This window comes from Agelaius phoeniceus, chromosome 19 (genome assembly GCF_051311805.1).
Source record: "Agelaius phoeniceus isolate bAgePho1 chromosome 19, bAgePho1.hap1, whole genome shotgun sequence".
NCBI classification, from domain to species: domain Eukaryota; kingdom Metazoa; phylum Chordata; class Aves; order Passeriformes; family Icteridae; genus Agelaius; species Agelaius phoeniceus.
This window is the reverse complement of record NC_135283.1, coordinates 4,131,617-4,153,072: the sequence shown is the minus strand read 5'-3', so window position 1 is coordinate 4,153,072 and position 21,456 is coordinate 4,131,617. Positions and strand designations below refer to the sequence as shown.

Below are 21,456 nucleotides of genomic sequence, written 5' to 3'. Positions count from 1 at the left end.
GAGGATACAAGAGGTGCAAAGTAAAATCAGCTCAGGATGCAGTTGTAGGAAAGTGTGATGGGGAGAAAGGAGAATTGTGCAAATTTTGTTTTCCTGAAGCTTAGAGTAAGGGTCCACTCTCATTTGCCAAGAGAATGCCAGCTCTCATTTTGGGAATCCTTTGGAATGCATCCCAGCACACGGAGCAGCCGTGCCCTCAGATCTGCCTGCAGAGCCAGCTCTCCTCTCCTCACACCCTGCCCAAGGACAGCTCTGCTTGCAAAGGCAGGGTTTTCCTCTCTTCTGTGCAATTCTGCTCTGCATGGAGTGGAAGAGCTTTTTCCTGTTGTAAAATGAATGTATTTAAACAAAGGTATATTTGAATGTGGGGCATTGGGATTTAGTTTCTCTTTTAACAAACCAAGATGAAACAGAGCCTTCCTTTTTAATGAATGCTTGCTGCTTGCTTCATCTGTCTTAATCCTTAAAATCTCTGCAGTAGCTCTCCTTCAGGTGAAGAGTTATAATTTTTAATTCAAATTGCTTCCACACAAGGTATTTCCTGATGTACTTTCTAATTACTTACTCCAGTTCAGTGATAAATTGTTGAGCAAACATTTTGTTGATCTTGCTCTGATAGCCAGCAGGTTTCCCATTGGTGAATCTTACTGGAAAAGCTATAGTGTATTTGTTCTAGTTCTTTTTGAACATTTTTAAAGTAGAAATTGCAATGGAAGGCTTAAATTCTTTTCTTTTTTCCTTTTAAAGTAAGTCATAGTGTTCTTTACACTCTGGTCATATCTTGATGGCATAGACTGTGCTAAGATTTACAGAGAAGTCAAAGGACTGTTAAACAACCTCCTATTTGCTGAGGACCAGAAATGGTATATAAAGGAAATTTTTGTTTAGATGATACCCAACCATTCATGGACAGGTTGTCTGTAGTCCCCACAAGCCTCAGCTGTGTTCTGTGTAACTAAAACCTTCTCCATCTTTTCCACAGACAGTTCCAGAACTGAGTGCTTGCCAAGCAGCCTTTGTTTCCCAGCAATAAGAGAATAACTCCTCTCTTTGTAAATGAGAACATTTAATGAGGTGAAAACACAACAGAGAGAAAAACCACTTAAGCTCCTGAGCAAGGGCTGCTGTGGAGAGCAGCTCTGAGGGGAAGGTCCCTGCACCAAGCCAAGGGGAGCAGGGCCTGCCTGGGACCCTGAACGTGCCCTTGAAGTGTGGAGGTGTTTGAGGGTCCCCAGGATGAGGGAAGAGATGAGAATCTTGACTCCATGTTTCAGAAGGCTGATTTATTATTTTATGATATAATATTAAATGAAAATGATATACTAAAACTATATTAAAGAAAGAGAAAGGAGACATCAGAAGGCTAGAAAAGAATGAATAATAAAATCTTGTGACTGACCAGAGAGTGACACAGCTGGACCATGACTGGAATTCACATGGACCCAATCCAAGATGCACCTGTTGGTAACCACCTCCAGACCACATTCCACAGCCATCAGACACTTATTGTTTACATTGCTTTTCTGAGGCTTCTCAGGAGAAAAATCCGAGTGAAAGGATTTTCATAAACTATGCCAGTGCCACTTGGAGGACTTGGCCCTGCTTTACAGGGGAGTCTCTGCCCAGAGAGCTGCCTGCCTGTGGGTTAAAGATGTTTGTGCTTCCCCAACGTGCAGTTTGCTTCACGTTCCCTCTCCCCAGTGCCTGGGAGTGTTACCTTACCAAACCCCCTATTTCTGGAGCTCTTTGAGGTGTATCCACTGTAACCATCTGCTCTCTTGCCTGCACGCCCCCGAGCTGCTCACTCCCATGTGAGCTAAAATCCCTCAGAGCCACTGAGATCACACTGCTTTGTTCAAGTCTCACGATTTTTATGCTGCTTTGAACAAGTGTCATGATTTTTATACATATGTATGGCTTGTGAAGGGAGTGATGGAGAGCTCTGAACAGCAGAATACAGGGCATGAAAAGTTATTTGCTGATCTGTGTGAGTTCAGCCAGAATTGTTTCAAGCTCAGCTGCCAAGAATTTGAAAGCTCTTGGTTGCCCTGCCGTGGGGTCACTGCTTTTCCTATTGATCTGCAGTGCTCTAATGCAAGGGGAGGAGAGGATACAGTGATACAGAGGTACCATCTCTATATGCAGCATCCCAAAAAAACTCACTTCCTTTTCAAGCCAGGACATGCAGGAATCCTCAGGCTCCTGGAATGCAGCCTGTGGAGCCAGGGCAGCATCCTGAGTGACCCTTCTTTTTTCTTGTGTTTGTGAATAATTCAGAAACCCCACGCACTGGAAGTGGATGGGGAGCACAGTGAACTTTGCTATGCACTTGCATGTTGGTGCCCACACACGGTCAGGCTCTGCAGGCAGAAATTAAAATCAGCACTGAGTGCTGCAGATGAGGTTGGAGTGCCAGGATGAATCTGCTCATGGGTTTTCTTGAGGTGCCCTTGGAGAATGTGGTGCTGCTCTTGGAATATTGCTTGGCCAGTAATTTTGGACAGAAAGCATCAAAAAGAAATAAAACATCTTAACAGCTTGATTCATGCCATTAAGCTGCTAAAGCACTCAATATGCTTAATTTCCTAAATGGTAATTGAAATTCCTCTGTATTTCACCAGGTTAGAATTTCTGTTTGGAGGATTCACCTACTACAGCATAAGATTACTTGGAATATTTTTTTTCTTCTTTAAAGTGTACAAGTTACTTTTGAGTCATTTAATGGAAATACTAAATAATCCCTGTCCTGGTAGGCTTGAGACTGGGAATATATTAATCTGGCCAGAGAAGCTGAGTCATTTATTTGCATGAATGACTGACTCTCCCTGCTGAGGACTGAGCACATGCTTATTATCAAGGTATTTTATTAGTCCAAGGCATGGTTTGAGAAGCAAAAAAGACAGAAATCTTTCAAAACTTGGTCGAGGGGGTCATACCTAGTGCTGTTTTAAAGGTATTTTGAAAGGAACTTGTTATTCCTGATACTAGAATTCCAAAATCCAAGGGCTGTGGCAGCAAGTACAATTCCCTTGGCTATGAACAACGACTGCAATGGGTTTTAAATAGTCTGACTTCTGAATTGCTTTCATGTCTTCACACTCAGCTGAAATACTAGCAAGGATAAAAGTGGAATAAATCCTGTTATTTTGACTCTACTCTGAGCATGAGTTGCTAAGGGAAGCAGTTGGAAAAGCAGCTTTATTCCAGTGCTATTTTGGTTGAAATTACGCTTGTCAGTGCTCTTGCTGTTAACATGCATTAAGAAAGTTAAATTTGTGGTTCAAGCTGCTTCACCAGACTGTGTTTTTCTTGATGCACAATGCAGCTTCTAATGGATCAGAGTACACAAATGTTCCAGAGGCTGGTGGGAAATGTAAAAGTACATTATTGAGGAATTGCAGAATTGCAGGCTCAAAATCACTTTTTGTGAGATCTGTACACAGGTGTCTCAGCCACAGAGGTGTTGTGACTTCATGTCAAGCCCAGCAGCAGCTGCAGAATTTTGGGGATGAGCACATCTGTGCTTTTGACTTGTGCTCTGTGTCAGTCTCCACACGTGCTGTGTGTTAAATGTGACAGTGTCATGTCCTTGAAATGCCATTCCTGGGTGCTACAGCAGCAGCACTTCACTCCTGCATGGAGCCCTTCAGGGTTTTCTGCAGCTGCTCCTCTTTTGAGGAACTAATTGTCTTTGATTGTATCTGTACAGTGAAATTGGAACACTGAGACAAAGGTGTGGAATATCTGATTTTATTTGTGAAGAGAGACCTATCTGTCCGGGTTTCACCGCAATGCTGTCATACAAGGAGGGAGCAATATTTTATAATAAACTCTGCTTTATCAGCCTGCTGGAGGAACACTGCATAATGCAGTTATTTCCTGTCTGCAAAGCTGGATTTGAGACAAAGTTTCTGGTTCAAAACACTTCAGTAATGCAGCAAAATCCCCTCAGTTCTCTTGGAAAATAAAAGCAGTGTTTGATCTTTCTTTAATTTTCTCGTGCTCCTTGAATAGCTCCAGTCTTGGCCATGCATGTGCTGCTCTGACTCACGTGGCTCTTGCTGTGTTGTACCACAAATTACAGGTTTTCTTCCTGTGCTGTGTAGGTTTGTGGTGAAAGATCTGTCAGTGTCCTGTAGCCTTTAGCAGCTTTTTCCTGCCCACTCTGCACTCTGAAAGTGCAGTTTGTCCCTTGTGGAAGGCACAGCTGTGCTTAAATCAGATTGAATCTTTTGATGTGGCCATGGTTTGCTCTGATCACCTTTTATTCAAAGTGGGCTGTGCTCTGATCACCTTTTATTCAAAATGGTGCATTACAAGGATGTGTTGGCAGTGGGACATAAAGAAATAAAATCTGATTTAAGAGCCCAGTAAATTTGACTGTGAACAATTTTCTGTGTGTATGTTCTTTAGGGAGAAAGAATCCTGAGTTGCTGTTAATCTCTTGGAAACCTTCAAGTTTTTTTTTTTTGCTTTTCTGTGAACATTCAGCTTGCCAGCTTTTGGCAGATAATGATTTCATTCTCTTCTGAATTGAGCACATTCAATTCAGTCTTGCCATTTAAAACAACATATTCTTCTTGGGCATTTTTTTTGTTCCCAGTTCAGGAGCAGGTAATGCTCTGAATTGCAAACATTCACAGGGCAAACATGAAGTGTTTGGAGGACTGAGATGAGAAAAGTGTCAATATGTGCAATGAAGGAGACTTGCAAAGGCTTTGGCCTAAAGGGGGCTGTTTGGATGGGGGAAACTCATCATCCAAAGGTAAAAAAGACTGAAAAAAGTGAGAAAAATAGATACCTACCTATTAGATACCTACCTATTAGGTAGCTAGTGCCCTTGCTCTCCTGTCTATAAAATAATTGTAACATAAGGTCCTCAAAAGTATTAAATGAAGCAATCCAAAAATGAGAAATGCTTCTAAATTCTGCTTCTTCTAGAAATGTTTTCTTTTTCTGACTTCAACTGCAGTCGTTGCAGTTAAAATAGGGATTAATTTATGAAGAATGTGAGATTTTTTCAGGGAGAGGGCTGAGATACTAATGAGCAACTGAAATGTCCAGAACAAGAGCCTTGTAAAAGAAATAAAGCCTCTTTGCCATACCAACAGTGCTGACTATTGTGTTGCAGCACCAATGCTCTGTCCCTGCTGTTTGCACCCCATCTCTGAGGCCAGGAATGATTGCTGTCCTTCAGTCAGAGCCAGGCAGCTGTGCACAGATGGGCTCTGGAGCAGGGACTGTGTGTGACCCCTTCCCTGGCTGCATTTCTTCTGCCTTACACAGCAGCTTGATGAACTCGGGACAGTCATGCTGCAAAAATTGTTTAAAAATATGCACAAAGGGGAAAAAAGCTGACACTGTTTTAGTGCCCTACACCACTGTCACCATAGAAACACTGCTTTCAAACTAGGTTTGAGCACTGGTAATAAACTGAAGTATTTTAATTATTCTGAAGGGAGAATTAAGAGACCTTTTCTGTTCCAGCCTCACCATTGCATACTTTGTGCAGCTGCTGCTTGTTTTGTTCCCCACCCTCTCCCTCTTGGTGCTGCAGCCCAGCTGTTGTCAGAGTAGTTGAAATCATCTAAAAGGACAGAGTGAATATTTTACCTCTTTTAAGGATTTGTTTCATGATTCTCTCTCAGATTTACTTTATCTAAGCTTTCTTCTGCATTGGGACATCGTGCAAAATCCTACCTCTTCATCAAAGCCAGTGAGGTTCTGATAGTAGTAAAAATGAAGGGAAAGCAGGCTAAAGAATTAGTTGCTTCACTGCCACCCCATGAGGAAAAAAACAGCCAAAGAGAAACAGAGATACATCAGAGACTGTGAAAGAAAAAGAAAAAAATAAGAGCTCTCTTGTATTCTCCAGCCACAGTGGTTTTAAAATCAAAATTCAACAAGTTTGCTAGGGGGGATAACACCCATTTTCCTTTTATTTGTTTTACTGATCCCACATCCTTAACTCTCCTGTCTGTCTGATTTAATACCATCTTTTCTGTGTGTCAAGTATTTAAGGGAGGAAGATATTTACATGACTGTGTTTTTTAACCAAAATCAAAGCTGTTGCTAGCTCTGCATTATTACAAGAAGTTTTACATTTTCACAAGTGTGAAATGAGCTCATTGTATTAGACTGACTGTTGTTGGACAAAACTGGGAACTGATAAACTGCAGTGAAATCATTAGGAACACTCTGTGCCCAGGGAGCTTGAGAGCTCTATTAGCTTAAGAAATAGCTTTTGAAATGTTTTTATTAGAGCTTGGGGAGCTGTATGAAATCCCTCTAGACAGCTTGGTGAAACACCGGTAATTAGTGAGTGGGTTTTTTTAATCCAAGACATAATTGTTTTGTCTTGTGGTATTTTAAGACTGGAGGGTCTGATTTTCCCCTTATCAAGGGGGTTGTCATGGTACAGAATGAATAACTTCCTTTCCAGAGGGAGGGGAGGAATGGGTTATTTTGTGTGGTTTAAAAACTGCCTTACTGGCAAGGAACATATTAATAAATGGATTGTTTGGAATGCACTGTGACTCTTTCAGCTGTCATGTGGGTTCAGGAAGGCTCGGCCCCTTCCACGGAAGCTCTGAAGGGCACTGAGCCTCCAAACGCTGGAGGAGCTCTGCACACCCTCAGGAATTAATGGTGATGATTGTTTGTTCTCTTTCCATCGTGACAGGCATATGAAAGGAGGTTTCCTACGTGCCCTCTGATCCCCATGTTTGTAGCCAGTGACACTGTAAACGAGTACAAGAGTGAGGACGAGGCCATCCACGTCATCGAGCGGCGCTGCAAGCTGGACATCGATGCACCACGGCTGCTGAAAAAGGTGATGAGCTCTGAAGTGCCTGCTTTGGCCTTCTGGATATCCCTTCACCTGGATACTGTCTTGGTTTGAACAGCCAGGTGTCTGCTAAGGAAGGCAGGAGCCTCCCCTGAAATGGAAAATGTAAACCCCCTCCCTCTGAATTATTATAATTTTGAAATTAAGGGGCTCTCAGACAAAGATATGGGAATAGGAATAACAGTTCTTTACTAGAAAAACTAAAAATACAAATGTAACAGTACAAACAAAAAAACTACTGATGGAGTGAGAACAGGAGCTGAACAGGACCCACCCTGTGTGTCAGGGGTGGCACAGCCCCATCCCATGAGGGCTCAGCCCTCCTGCAGTGCCAGCTGTGGCTCTGCTGGAGCAGGGATCCTGCACAAGGGGGGAGTTTTCCTCTGCAGCTCCAGGGCTGCTGGAGATGGGCCTGGGCTCCCTCTGGCAATGCAGGGCAGCAGAAGCTGCTCCTCTGGCAATGCACTGGGCAAAGGCTGCTGTGCTGTGCCAGGCTCAGATTGGATCCAGGTAGGAATGCTTGGCTCCTGCCCTGGGCAATGCAGCATCTCCCCATGGGATGCTGGAATTGGATCAGCCCTGCAGGGACACTCAGTGGCCATGGACAGCAGAGATCTCCTGCAGGGAGGGTTGGCTGTGGGAGAGATAAAGAAAAAACTGCCCCAAGAACAGCAGAGAACTGCCCCAGATCTGACAGATGGGAGAAGAACACCCCAATCCCCAATTTCCAACCTAAGACATGTACCTTAACAGAATCTGTGCCTCTTCCCCAGATTGCAGGAGTGGACTATGTCTACTTTGTCCAGAAGAACTCTCTGAACAGGCGAGAAAGGACTCTGCACATAGAAGCCTACAATGAAACCTTCTCCAACAGAGTCATCATCAATGAGCACTGCTCCTACACAGTGAGTAACCACAGACCCTTGCTGGGGCTGCAGATGAGCCAAGGCTCTGTTCAGATCACAGGACTCAGACTGAGCTTGGGTTGTTCCTGGCTTTTACCTTGCAAGAAAAAATAACCAACATGTGGGAAATGAATTTGTAGAGAATTTGTAGAGAATGTATGCTTCTGTGTGCAAACCTTGAGATAAGAAATGCTGACTTAGAAATGCCATGGAATAAGACAGACATTGTTGAGAGAGAAATGGAACTAGAAACAAGTTTCAAAGGGTGGCCTTGCAAATAAGGCTGGATACTTTGGAGAAATAGAACTATGAAAGGTGCATTGTAGTAGGACCCACAAAGGGTAATTTTAGATTGGCTTTACAGCATTTACAGCATGGTGTGGCAAAAGCTGATAGACAAAGAAATGCTTATAATGTATTGTAATTAGAAAAGAGTTGGCTTCTGATTGTGATGGTGTGAATTATAACATTTGTATTGTCTCACCCTTCACATGAGACTCAGAATAAAAGTTTTGAAAACACCTCTCAGTTACCTCATCTCTGGGTCAGAAAAGAGCTTAATCCAGCACCAACACACTGCCCTGAGTGGTAATTGTTAGTGTTAAATGTAATACACTTGCCTCCAAAACTGAGACATCTTTGGCACCTTCTTGCATGAGCATCTTCTCAGAGAGCAGAACACAACATAATTTTCTGTGTTTGACAGCTCTGCTTAGACAAATCTGTGCTTTGTAGCAGCAGTGTGGGACTTGGTGAGGCTGTTGACACCCTGGCAGAACTGCCAGAGGAAAGTTCAGCAGATTTGCCTTCTGCTCAGCTCAGACAGGAGTTCACTGAGTCAGCTATGTGTTTTAACCTACCTTTTTTCATTGTTCTTGGTCTTCAGTGCAAATGTTGATGCAGAGGAGTCTGGTGGCAGACCTGCTGCTCTGCTCATGGCTTATTTCTGAATGGCTCAGCCCACCCTCATGGGCTCTTCCAGCATGTACTGTAGCAGTAGAATTTCAAATTGATGTTGAAGGTCAGATGAGAGCTAACAAATGTTACTGATTTATCTATATTGTAGCACTCTTTCTAGGTCATAACATTTTCTGTTGTGTTTAACCTGTGGTTAAAATATCACTGGGTGCTAAACCCACTTGACACTATTATCTATAATTTTTATAATTATTTCTGCTGTAACTTCCAGAGTCAATTTAAAAATACTCTTCCACTTACCTGGAGTTTTTATGTGAAAGCTCTGTTTAAACAGGGGAAATGCTGTACAGAAAAGTGCATGAGGTAAATATGCACAAAACACAGCACTTCTCTATGCCCATTTGCTCTACTCAATTGAGAAATTAGGTAAATAAAAAACCAGATTTTTAATGGAAGAATAAATTGTTTCTTAAAGTTTATTTTTATTAAAGGTAACTTATAATTGAATTTCTGAAAATACAGGAAAATTCTTAAATGATGTTATGAGTTATCCTTACTGAGGCTGTACAAGCTGTTCTTGTACCTCCCATTCCCTAATGCAGAAACAGAAAATGAAGGTAAAAGGGGTTTTTTTCTGCAGTTGTCTCCTCATAAAGTGTTGATTCTGTTCTTAGCCAAATTTAGCATGTTTTGAGGGGGAGGGGAACCCTAAGGCATCAGGCCAGTTACATGCTCAGAAATCCAGCCTTTTGTGATGTTTTTACAATGACAAATTCAGAGCCCAGCCTAGAAATTGCTTGAACAAATATATTTCAGCTGAAGAGAGTTTAAAGAACAGCTTTTTTGTAACAGTATCAGTCATCAAATTGTTTAGGTTGGAAAAGCCCTTTAAAATTGAGTCCAACTAAAAGTCTGTTTCAGGATCATGTCAGTAAAGCAAGAGATAAGCTAAGAGGGAAGGTGTCAGCTGAGTGAGGAGTGTGCACTTCTGTCTGTGGTATTATCATGGGAGAGCAAACTAAAACAGTTTTCATTCTGCAGAATGCTGAAATACCTCCTGGGTCAGTGTGAGAACAGTGTTTTGGCTGTCTTGAAAATGTTGGGAGTGCTGCCCCTGCCCTTTCTGCAGGGCTCAGCCTGGCTGAGCTGGCCCTGGGCTATCAGCCACAGCAGAGCTCCCTGTGGAGGCTTTTACCCTGTTCCACACACACCCTGCAGTCCCAGCCCTTATCTGGACTGAGGGACTATAGAAATGTGCCTTCCTCTGGCTCTTGGCTGGTGCATTTGTGCTTCTCCACCCTCCCCTTTCTTGTTAAGACCAAAAAAAATGGCTGTGGGACCAAAAGCTTCTCAGCTTTTTGTCCTTTGGTGTTCCCTCTTCCCAATTGTGAAGCAAGTGAAGCAAATTCCACTTGAATGTTTTTGACTGTGTGAACCTGTAAAACAAGAAACATTTCAAATATTGTGAGGGAGAAAAAAACCCCTAAATGGATAACTGAGCTGTATGATCTTCTGCCTTGCAGGTTCATCCTGACAATGAAGATTGGACCTGTTTTGAACAATCAGCAAGTCTGGATATCAAATCTTTTTTTGGTTTTGAAAGCACAGTGGAAAAGATTGCCATGAAGCAATACACCAGCAATATTAAAAAGGTGAGCCTGCAGTTGGGAAGGATGTGCCTGGCTCCAAGTTACCAAAAGACAATGAGGCTGCTGCTAAGTAACAGGCTGCTCTGCTCAGAAACCTGGGCTGCTTTGCTAAGGGCCTGGGGCACTGTGTCTGTGTAGGGCTGTTTCAAGTGAAATCTTTAGAGGTCTGATCACTTAATTTTCAGCCCAATCCTTTCTGTGTCTAAATATGTGGGTTTTTCAGCAGCTGAAGTAAATTTTCTTTTTTGAAGGGAAAAGAAATAATAGAGTACTACCTGAAGCAGTTGGAAGAAGAAGGAATAACCTTTGTCCCTCGCTGGACTCCTCCTGTTGCATGTAAATCAGAGAGCAGCACATGCCACCCAAGGAGACCAGTGTCACCTGCCATTAATATCCCAGAGTCTGCCACAAAGGAGGGCTTGAGCAGCAAGGAGATCCTCAACACCTCCAGCAGCCCCTCGGAGCCCACGGCAGGAACACCTGATGGTATGGGGGTCTGATGTGTTTTACTGGGAAGCTTTGAACTGGAGAGGCCCTCAGCACTGGGCACTTCTGGGCTGCTGAGGAGCTCCACATTGCTCCTGAGTTGGGGACGTGCAGTGTTCAAGGGTGGGCTCACCAAGCAGTGACACGTGGCAGGGCTCAGGCAGCTGTTACAGGCTGAGCTTGTGAGTAGAGATCAGGTATGAGCAGAAAAACTCTTTGCTGTTCATTGGGTTGTAAATGAGCAGTCTGCTCTTATCCTGAAATTCAGGGATGGGTGTAACTACAGGAATGATGGGGAGGAAACAGCTGAAACTTCCCTAGATAGTCTTCTGGGAATTTGGGAAAATTCTTGCACTGGGAGATCAAAACTTCTCTAAGTATTTCTAGAAGCAGCAATCCCAATGGTGCTGTGGATTGATGAATCTGAGTAGACTGGCAAAATACTTTTAACAAATGTCTGCTTTTGCTCCTTCCTTAGCTGCAGAAGGAGAATTTTATCTTCTTCTTGAAGATGACTGTGTTTGTTGCCTTACTCATCTTTTCATTGATTCAAAGGAACCTTATTCAGTTCTGACTGTGCCGAACACAGCAGCCACTTTGAGACAGCAGCAAATCAGATCACGTGGTGCTTGGTCAGGTCAGGATCTCTCTGATCACCTGTAATCTCTTTTTAGATAAGCTGGATGCAGACTACATCAAGAGGTACCTGGGGGACCTGACCCCGATGCAGGAGAGCTGCCTCATCCGCCTGCGGCAGTGGCTCCAGGAGACACACAAAGGCAAGGTGAGCTCCTGGGGTGTCCCCTGGCTCAGAGAGAGGGACACACAAGGTGGGCCTGAGGAAATGCCCTGCCACACCCCCTGACTCTTTCTGCTAAGTGGCTCTCCATGATCAGAACCTACATTGAAGCAGTGGCAGTAGGAGGAGTTCATTGTGACTGTCCAGCTGACTTTGCAGCTGTGGTGCTTCAATAATTAGCTTGAAAACCTCTCAGACTGTCAGTTAAACTGCCCCAGGGGAATGGCATCAGTTTTATAAGTCTTCCTGGTTTCTACAATGACCTTATTTTTATATTTGTTTGTTTTGGCCAAACATCATAGTCTTAAATACTGATTGGGAGGAGTAGAGCACTGATAGCAAGGCTGGGGTTTTTCCAGTGCCTTGTGATTTGCATGTGTGTCTCAGCTTCCTCTAACTTAACAATAAAACACAATCTGTGTTCTGTCCTGATTTATTTAAATTGGACTGGCTTGGTATGGTCACGCAGGTGGAAATGATTACATTAGAGTTCATGAAATTTTTATATCCCTTATGAAGGTAGCTGCAGTGCCTGACAGGGCTCATGATTTGGTTTCAAACAAAGGCTGATTTTCTTGAGTAACTCCCAGTGTTACACACCATCCTCATGCATTGGTGCAGGGCTGCACATTTTTCAGCTTCTATTGTTTGGCTTTCTGTTCTTGTTTCAAACCTTGAATACAAAATTTGGTTTGGTTTTGTTAATAGATCCCAAAGGATGAGCACATTTTAAGATTCCTGCGTGCCAGGGACTTCAACATCGACAAAGCAAGAGAGATCCTTTGCCAGTCACTGACGTGGCGTAAGCAGCACCAGGTGGATTTTATTCTGGACACCTGGAATCCTCCCCAAGTGCTTCAAGATTACTATGCAGGAGGCTGGCATCACCATGACAAAGGTATGGTTTCAGTACAAAATACGTATTGAACAGCCTTTTTACCTTTTGAATCAAAGGTGATAGTTGTCCCTCTCTTAACTAGAGGTGGCTGGTTGGAACTTCTAGAGACACTTAAATTGATGGAATGTTTTGAGTTGAAAGGGAACTTAAAATAATCTTGTTCCATCTCCCTCCATGGACAGGGACATCTTCCACTAGACCAGGTTGCTCAGAGCCCTGTCCAACCTGGCCTTGAACATTTCAGGGGCATCCACAGCTTCTTTGGGCAGCCTGTTCCAGTGCCTTGCCAGCCCTTAGGGGCTAGAGGCAGAGTCTTGGATCAGAGTCTTTCTGACTAATACTGAAATACTTAAATCTGCTTTGCCAGGAACTTAAAACAGGTGATTAATTGCACTTCTCTAGTGCTCTGAGATACTTAGAAGGGTGTTAGGCAAATGCTGAGTGTGCTCTTTCAGTGATTAAAAGGTGTTTGTAAATAAATATATCTTCGTAATCAATTTATTTCTGATGTTGAATAAGTCTGCTGATGGCATAAATGAATATTTATTTGGTATTACAATCAGCTTAATGATGAGAAGTGGAATGTTGCAAAAACATCAAATAGAGCAGGTTTATTTAAGAAGAGAAGCAGCTTTGGCTGAATTCCCTTTGTGCTGTGAGCCACAGCCTGCCACACTCCCCTGTCCCTCTGCTTTATCGTGCACTGATCTCGTTGCTAATACATACATAGAAATGAAACACGTTGGAATTTGTGCCTTGAGGCAAGCTGGGCTCTTCAGATAAGGAAATGATCTCTTACTGTGAGCAATCTGGGCTCTGATTGAGTCTTTTCCCACCAGGCACCATTGTTTCTGCTCAGCTCTTCCTTTTCCAAGCAGCATATGAAACGGGGCAGGATGCTGTCAGCAGTAGTGGCCAGGAGACAGGGAGGACACAGAAGAAGTTTAATCACAGAGCTTGAATGGCTCTTCCCTGCTGCTCTGGGTTTGACAGACCTCAAACTGAGAAAATAGAAAATGAGAATGTGCTTGTAAAGATTGTAGGGAAAAAGACCTGTTAATAAGTTCTCCTTTTCAGCCCATTCCTTGTCTGTCCTTTGCAAAGACTTCCTCTGTCAATTGCACACAACTGGGTCCTGCCAGTGAGCAGAAAGGTGCAGAATGCATCAAAGTCTTGTTTAATGTTCTTCTGAGAAGTTCTGCAGTCTTGTGGTGAACTTCATGCCCCCTCCCTTCCCCTGCAGTTCCTTTGATCTCTCTTGCAGCATGCCCACAAGTAAAGCATGGCTTTGTCAATAATGGAAACACCATTTCAGAACTGAGCAGTTCTCTATAATTTAAAACTTTACAGTGGTAGGTTCTTTTTTTAAACCCTCTTTTCTAGTATTGCTCCTTTCCTCCTACATATGTTAAATGTGCCAAACTCAAGCTGGCTGAATGCTGTGTGACTTTTAGTGCTTCAGCAAGGGCAGCAGTGATAATGAAGCATGTTGTCTAGAATGAGCTATCAGTGCTGAAGAAAAGAAGTTATTATTTTGGCTTGCAATTAGCACAGATTTCTATACATCTGAATGGCTCTTATTTTGACAGGGATGCTTCAATCGAATGTCTTTTTAAAACCACAAAGCTCTAATGGAATTTAAATTGTACAGTGAAAACAGAGCACTGTCAGCTGAGAGTCTCCTTCATGTGTCATTTGGGTGGACCAGGGTTACTGAGCTGTTGGTTTGGGTTTGGGTTTGGAGAAATCTGTGTCAGGGAGGGAGGGAGACCTGCTATGAAGCTTAATAGCAGTTTTTGTTTAGTGTTTCAAAAGCTAAGCAGTACATTCCAAGATAAGTGTGTGCCCATGTTAAAATAACATTTTCTTTTAGTCCACCTGATAAAACATAAAACACTGTGAACTTCCATGGGGGCAGTGTCTTTGTCAAATAAACAACTGGCCTTGACTCTGCAGTTTTGGTTGTTTGTTGGTTTTCTTAATAGTGTGTTTTTTGCAGTTTCTCTCCTTGTGTCCCAAAGGACTTAATGATAATTTGATAACCTCTCTTGCAGCTGTTGGAGGGAAGTGAAGCTGCACAGACAACAAGACTTGAGGGAGATTTTTATGTAGAAAGCTTCCTCTTTTTCTTCTTTTTATATTGTATGCTAACATATTCCCTTTTATAAGCAGGTGATCGTTTAGCCTGTGTATTAGAATAGATGAAGCAAAGCCTAACAAGTGCATCACAACTTTAGAGGAAGGCTGGGAGCTATTTTGTACAACTAAGAGCCAAAAAGGCAAACTTTGATTATCAATTTCAGCCAACACAGTAATTCACCTTAATGCCTGAGTATCCTGCCAGTGTCAGGCTGGCTGTGGATGGGCAGGGCTCTAATGCAGAAGGTCCAGCAGAAGCTGATCTCTGGAGCAGAGTCTGTTCTCACCAGGCTAACCTGCATTAGCAGGGCTGTGTGCCAGTTCTGCACAGTGTGCAGTGGCAGAGCTGAGTGTGGCTCCATCCAGCAGGCTCTGCAGAGGGCAGGCTCTGGGTTAACCCTTGGGTTCATTAATTCCCAGATGTTAGGATGGCTATTTTTTAACTCTCCAGAGCACTATTGCATCACATGTGATAAAAGCCTTGGAGCCTTCCTTGCAGCTCTGCAGCTACAGGAAAGCTTCAGTGGGTTGGTGTACCTGAGCTGTCCTGGCAGCTAAGAATAGTCTGTGTCATTAATTGTGTATACCAAGGTCTGGAGTGAACTGATGCACTCAAAGTCCTTTGACCTTTCCCTGAAGGTCAGGGAGCTATTTCTGAATCAGGATATGATCATTTTGTAGCTCATTTACAGATAATCTGTTGGTGTGGCTGCACTGGGTGATGTTTATGTTGCCGTCTGCTCCTGATTCTTCCTCATACAGGGGAGGTTTAACTGTTATGGTTTGTTTCCATCTGAATTTTTTAGAAGAGCTCTCTCAAATGTCTCCTGCTGTGTTTTTTGTGTCTCTTGTGCAGATGGGCGCCCTCTGTACGTGCTGAGGCTGGGCCAGATGGACACCAAGGGCCTGGTGCGAGCGCTGGGGGAGGAGGCCCTGCTGCGCTACGTGAGTGTTCCCAAAACAGCACAGGATTGCAGGCAGGAACCCCCATGTGAACAATGCCAACCACTTGCTTTGGAAATTTTAAAAGTTTAATAGTAATAAAATAGTTATAAAAATAGTAATACAATTAGAGTAATAATAATTTGGACTGTTTGGATTAGGACAGTATGAGACAATAGAAACAAAGAGTTACGGATGTCCGGGTACCTTTTAATGGGCAGCATAAGCCCGGAAAAGGACACACATTAACAGAGGATTAACCCTTAAAAACAATAACTAGTTGCATATTCATACACCTCATACATGATGCATAATTTCCATTCAAATACAGGATTCTGTCTGGTCAGTGTCAACTTCTCTTAATCCTAATGGTGTTGTCCTGCCCAAGCAAGGCAGGAAGAAGTTCAGAAGTTCGTTTCTCCTGATAATGGAGCAATAAATTCTCTTTCTCTGAAAGATTCAGGTGTCCTGTGGCTGCTACCTCAGTGTGAGTCCTTTCTTTAGAAAAAAAAAAATATCCTACATAGCATAGTTTCTATTTTAACATTTTGTTATAACTTAAAACTATATTTAACACACTACTTAAGAGAATTAATACAGCATTACTTTCTAACACCACACATATAATATTCATTTTAATATCTGCGAAAAGCCAATCCTGAAATATGCATTTTTCACACCCCAGGTGTTCTCATAATGCTTCTCTTGGGGCTGTTTCTCTTCTGCTCCCTTCTACTGCAGAGCAGTGCAGCCCAACTCCCAAATCTGTTTGGGGGGAAGATTTTACAGGCATTGGGCTTTGGTGCAGGCTGCCAAAAAATCAGGCCATGATAGTGTCATGGGTAACATTTCCATCAGTTTTTGGTTGGAATACCTCTGAAAGCCCCTGGTAGCTGTTCCTGGTGTGTTCTGCAGGCTGATGGAAAGGTGGAGTTCCTGCCAGCTCCTGTGGTTATTGATGGGCATTTGCACAGATTCTTCTGCACTTGTGCAGGGTTTCAGACTGCAGTCTCTGCTCTTGTACAGAAGGGAAAATGCCACACTCAGCATTTTGTCAAGCCTGTACACTCCAGGGATAAGAATCATGTATTTTTAAAGAGAAAGTGCTTGCCTGTACTTCTGCCTTCTTCTCTAAAGCCATCACTCAGACTGTTACTGTAGATCTGCTCAGCTTCCAAGCAGAAAGCTGGCAGAATTCCAGGTTTGCAATAACTTTTTTTGACTCCTAGTAATGACAGGAGTAGCCATAGTGACTATTAAAAACAGGGAGTGGGTTTTATTTTTCTCTCCTAGTAGCGTTTCCAAGCAGACACTAACTTTTGTTTGCTTGCCCCAGTTCTGTTTCAAGGTTACTTTCTGTGATTTCAAAAGGGGCTTTAATTTCTGAGTAATTAAGGATATTTGTAGTCATTTCTAAAGAATTCTTTGGTGGGGGGAAAAGTTTATGCTGGTTTGATCTTGTAGTTTCAATTAATCTTTGGATATAAACATATTTTCTTTATCCTATCTACTGAGTTTGAGACTAACTTTTCTAAACCCCACTCTTTTTTGTGCAGGTTCTTTCAATAAATGAGGAAGGGCTGAGAAGATGTGAGGAGAATACAAAAGTATTTGGCAGGCCAATAAGGTAAAGTCTGCTCTGTGGGAATGAGCTGCTTTCATGGGGTGTGGGGGGGAATGTCAGGCAGTGGAACAAGCACAGGATAGGCTGTGTCTCACATGCAGGTACAATCACACAGTTAATTAAGAGCCTCCCCAATTAGTGGGGCTGGAGGGAAAGTGCCTGGGGAAGCCTGAGGGACACACATCACCTGCCCCAGCAGCCTTGGCCTTGTGCTTGTAATGGTTCTGTTGGGGCTGTTTCTCTTCTGCTCCTTTCTACTGCAGAGCAGTGCAGCCTAACTCCCAAACCTGTCTGTGGGGGAGGCTTTACAGGCACTGGGCATTGGTGCAGGCTGCAAAAAAATCAGGCCATGATATTGTCATGAGTAACAGTTCCAGTAGTTTAAGGTGTGGCTTCCATGTCACTTGTTCATCCATGACTCCAAGGCTCAGTACACAGTTCTGGTTTGCATTCTCCATTTATTATGTGTGGCTACTCAGCTGTTGATCCAAGGTGAGGTCATGAGGCTCCTGTAAAACCTGGGATCTGGTTTTCCATGTTCTGGCATGACTTCATGTGAAATTCAGTCAAAAGTGGTTTTCTAGCCCATCTTGAAGTCATTGTAGGGGTCACTTGGGAAAGTGGTAAAATGGATTTAAGGGCATGGAATGAAGGCAGGACCAGCCCTGAAAAGATGCCATGTTTCTTGAACTCTCTCCAGTTTCCTTCTCCTAATCTGTAAGGTCCAGGGTGTGGGGTGTGCCTGCTTATCATTTCCTTGTGACAGACCTTGCTGCCCCAGCTCCCCAAGGGAGGTCAGATCCAAGGGAGAGGTCTCATGTGTTTACAGTTGAATGGTGCTGCCTACTGCATCTTCGTTTGTAGCCATAATCCTAAAGGGCTGTGTATTAAACATTTAAAGTGAAACAAAGAAGGGTTTGGTGTTTCATAGGAGCCTTATGCATAATGTAATGGCTGCAGGCTGGTGCAGCACAGCTGTAAATCTTGAATTCCTGCCCAGGGCAAGACCTGAACTTGGAAAGAAACTGAAACACATGCTGCAGCTCAGTGGTTAGTATTAAGAACATATCTCTTCCTATAGAAAAAGCTTCCTTCCCTGAGATCTGACAACAGAATTAGCTTTGACATGTATTGGCACTGTTGTGCAGTAGAAAATCTGCTCTGAGAATGTTAAATTGCTTTAGAACAGCATTGTGGCCACTTAAATGATCTCCCAGTAAAAGCAATGGTTTAATCTTTGGGCTGACTGTTGACAGGATCTTTTTTTGGCTTCATAGGAACTGAACTTTTATCTGGAATCTAAAATGTCTGTAGGGGAGTGTGCAGAGTGTTCATTGCACACCCCTTAAACTCCAGGGTCTACAGGCAGCACAAAGCAAGGAGGTAAAACAGAAGAAACCAAAACATGCAGAGGGTCCCCACATTTTAGTCTGTTGGGCACTTGCATAAGCAAGGAAAATTTTGATGTTATTGAGATTTTTCTTTTTATCTCTCTCAAATTCAGCTCTTGGACCTGTCTAGTAGATCTGGAAGGCTTGAACATGAGGCATTTATGGAGGCCTGGTGTCAAGGCCTTGCTGAGAATCATCGAGGTGGTTGAAGCCAATTACCCTGAGACCTTGGGTCGTCTGCTTATCCTCAGAGCACCTCGAGTATTCCCAGTTCTCTGGACACTGGTATGTGTGTAATCCAAGGTGTTCCTCAGCTCTCTCAGTTTGTTAAAGCACTTCAGAGATCAGGCTGAAGCAAATATTCCCATTTGGAAGCATGTCCTTTATATAGGATTCCTGGAGTGGATTAAAAACCACCACCTAAGAACCTGATTACACAGCTGGTTAATTTGGCTTCTTTGTGGTGTGGACTTTGCATAACCAGGATGGTAATGCTCAGTGTGATCAAAACTGATTCCTTCAAAATTGACTTGAAAACAATGTAAATTGACTTGAGGAAAATGTGAGAGCCTGATCTGATCTGTTTTTCTTTCTTTGTAGGTTAGTCCATTCATTGATGACAACACCAGAAAGAAATTCCTTATTTATGCTGGAAATGACTACCAGGGTCCTGGGGGACTGCTGGATTACATAGATAAAGAAATTATCCCTGATTTCCTTGGTGGAGAGTGCATGGTATGAATATAAACTATTGCATATAGCAACTTACTTATGTTTTTTTTATTATTATCTTTCCTCTCCTCTAAGCAAAGAAGTCTGTAAGCACAGAATGATTGCTGGTGTAGTTTGGAGGTGCAGGCTATGGTATAGGATTCCAGACTCAGTGCTGTTTTCTGGATCCACTTTAAAAAGAACAGTACAGTGCTTCTCTTGGATGAGTATCTTGATCAAATACCTTATCTAAACAGCCAAGCACAGCTAAAAGCCAGTTTGTTCCCTGGAAAGTTCAGGCAAACATGGTGGCAGAGCTCAGAGCAAGAGCTGTCACTACCAGCTGATCCAGAGAGTCTGTGTCACCTAAAAATCTGATCCCATAAGGAGCCCAAGGAGCATGAGGCACATCTGCTAAGAGGGCTCAGCAAACAGGCCAGTCTCCCCACACAGAGTGTGCAGTTACCCCCAACAAACCAGAAAAGTGGTTGCACTGCAGGATACTGTAATTTCTCAGTCCATTGTCACATGCCTGTGACAATGCAGCTGTTTCCTGCCTGGGCCTTGGGTGTCAGTTGTGCCTGGCATTTCACATCTCACTGATAATCTAAGGTTTGTTTCACATGTAATGCTTTTGACAACACAGGCTGGGTGTGTTCTCAGCCCCTGTACACTCTCTAGATTAATTTCTGTACCATTCTTGAAAATTCAGCTGTGTCAGTTCCAATAGAGTCTCAAATGATAATGAAGTACAGTTAGATGTGTTGGAGTTAGAGCATATGTTTATCTCCAGTGGGCTGGTTTTTGTTGCAGCAGTAGCTTTCAGTGTTATCTAATTTGGAGCTTAAAGCTGGCAAAATCCACTGTTTATGTAAGCAAAAGTGAATGTTACCAGAAAGCAAATTGCTACAATACTTCCTGCTAGTACAGGCAGTCTCTCTCTTCTTCTTTACTTCTGAGTATTTGAACAAAAATGACTTCTCTGAGATCTTTTCAATTCTCTGTTGTAATTCAGTTACCAAACATTTCTACTTCCCCAGGCACTTCTGTGGAACCTCCTGTCAACTTCATTGCTACAGGCTTCTTAAAACAGAAATTTGCTTAGGGAAGTTGTGTAATCACTTCCAGTTCTGAGCTGTCAGACAGCTGTAACTTCAAAACTGTTAATTTTCCTGGCTGCAGTATATTTTTACCTGCTTGGAAACTTTTTGTTTCTGCCCACTATCCATCCTTAAATTTAGCTACCACTGTTCTTTCAGGTCACTGTAGCTCTGCTTTTCAGACTTAGTCACTGTTGCCACTTCCCTCAGGATTCTGAAGTGCCTCCCATCTTTCTTCAGTGTTAGGTGGTGTAAATGATAATTACAGCCTTTGCACAGTCCCTTCCTGGGGTGCTGGCTGTTGTGAATGTACAAGATCTGTTCCCCTGGTGTGCAGTTCTGCAAACACCTCACCCAGATAATTTGGAAAAGAATTACATATGTATCATGTACAAACTATAAAATTACTTTCAGACTGTTCCCTTCTCGAGTATTGCTGAATGTTTGTTTCTGAAGCTGGAAGGCAGAGAACAGAATGGGATGGTCACAGGAGATAATTTTTAATGGTTTTTGTTTTAGTGTGAAGTACCAGAGGGTGGGCTGGTTCCCAAGTCCCTCTACCGGACAGCAGAAGAGTTGGAAAATGAAGACATCAAGCTTTGGACTGAAACAATCTACCAGTCTGCAAGTGTCTTCAAAGGAGCTCCACATGAGGTACAGCTCCAGCTGCCCTTTGCTTTCATTTTCATCTCAGCCCTCTGCTCTGAGCTCAGTCTCTTGGCCTGGGAATGTTTTACTGCTTCTTTATTTAGCTCCTGTGCTTCCACCTTCTGGAGCTTGTGCATGGTGATGCTTTAATAGCTGAAGTTTGGGATTGTTCCTCCTGTTATTATGTTGCCATTTAGAGAATATCACTGGTTTTCATTCTATTCAAAGCCATATTCTTCTAAGGAAAGCAACCAAAATTCTCAGAAGCTTCTTGAAAACTTCTGAAAGTCAGAAGAATAGGCACCCCCATCAGGGGGGAATTTCTATCTGCAGTGCCTTTTTAAGAGTAGAAACTAAGCCCAGCAACAAAAAAGTTCTGTTCTTTGTCTTTATTTCTGT

At 42.9% G+C, this 21,456-nt stretch overlaps 1 protein-coding gene across 1 annotated transcript in view; it reads left to right on the top strand.

The window, feature by feature from the left end:
* Positions 1–21,456, top strand: part of SEC14L1 (SEC14 like lipid binding 1) — a 43,539-nt gene that overhangs the window by 17,502 nt on the left and 4,581 nt on the right. Inside the window, exons 3-13 of the mRNA XM_054644849.2 lie at positions 6,683–6,832; positions 7,621–7,752; positions 10,194–10,322; positions 10,571–10,805; positions 11,480–11,589; positions 12,313–12,502; positions 15,498–15,586; positions 17,140–17,210; positions 18,712–18,883; positions 19,199–19,333; positions 20,929–21,063. Of these exons, the coding sequence (XP_054500824.1) occupies positions 6,683–6,832; positions 7,621–7,752; positions 10,194–10,322; positions 10,571–10,805; positions 11,480–11,589; positions 12,313–12,502; positions 15,498–15,586; positions 17,140–17,210; positions 18,712–18,883; positions 19,199–19,333; positions 20,929–21,063 (1,548 nt within the window). The remainder of the gene's footprint in view (positions 1–6,682; positions 6,833–7,620; positions 7,753–10,193; positions 10,323–10,570; positions 10,806–11,479; positions 11,590–12,312; positions 12,503–15,497; positions 15,587–17,139; positions 17,211–18,711; positions 18,884–19,198; positions 19,334–20,928; positions 21,064–21,456) is intronic.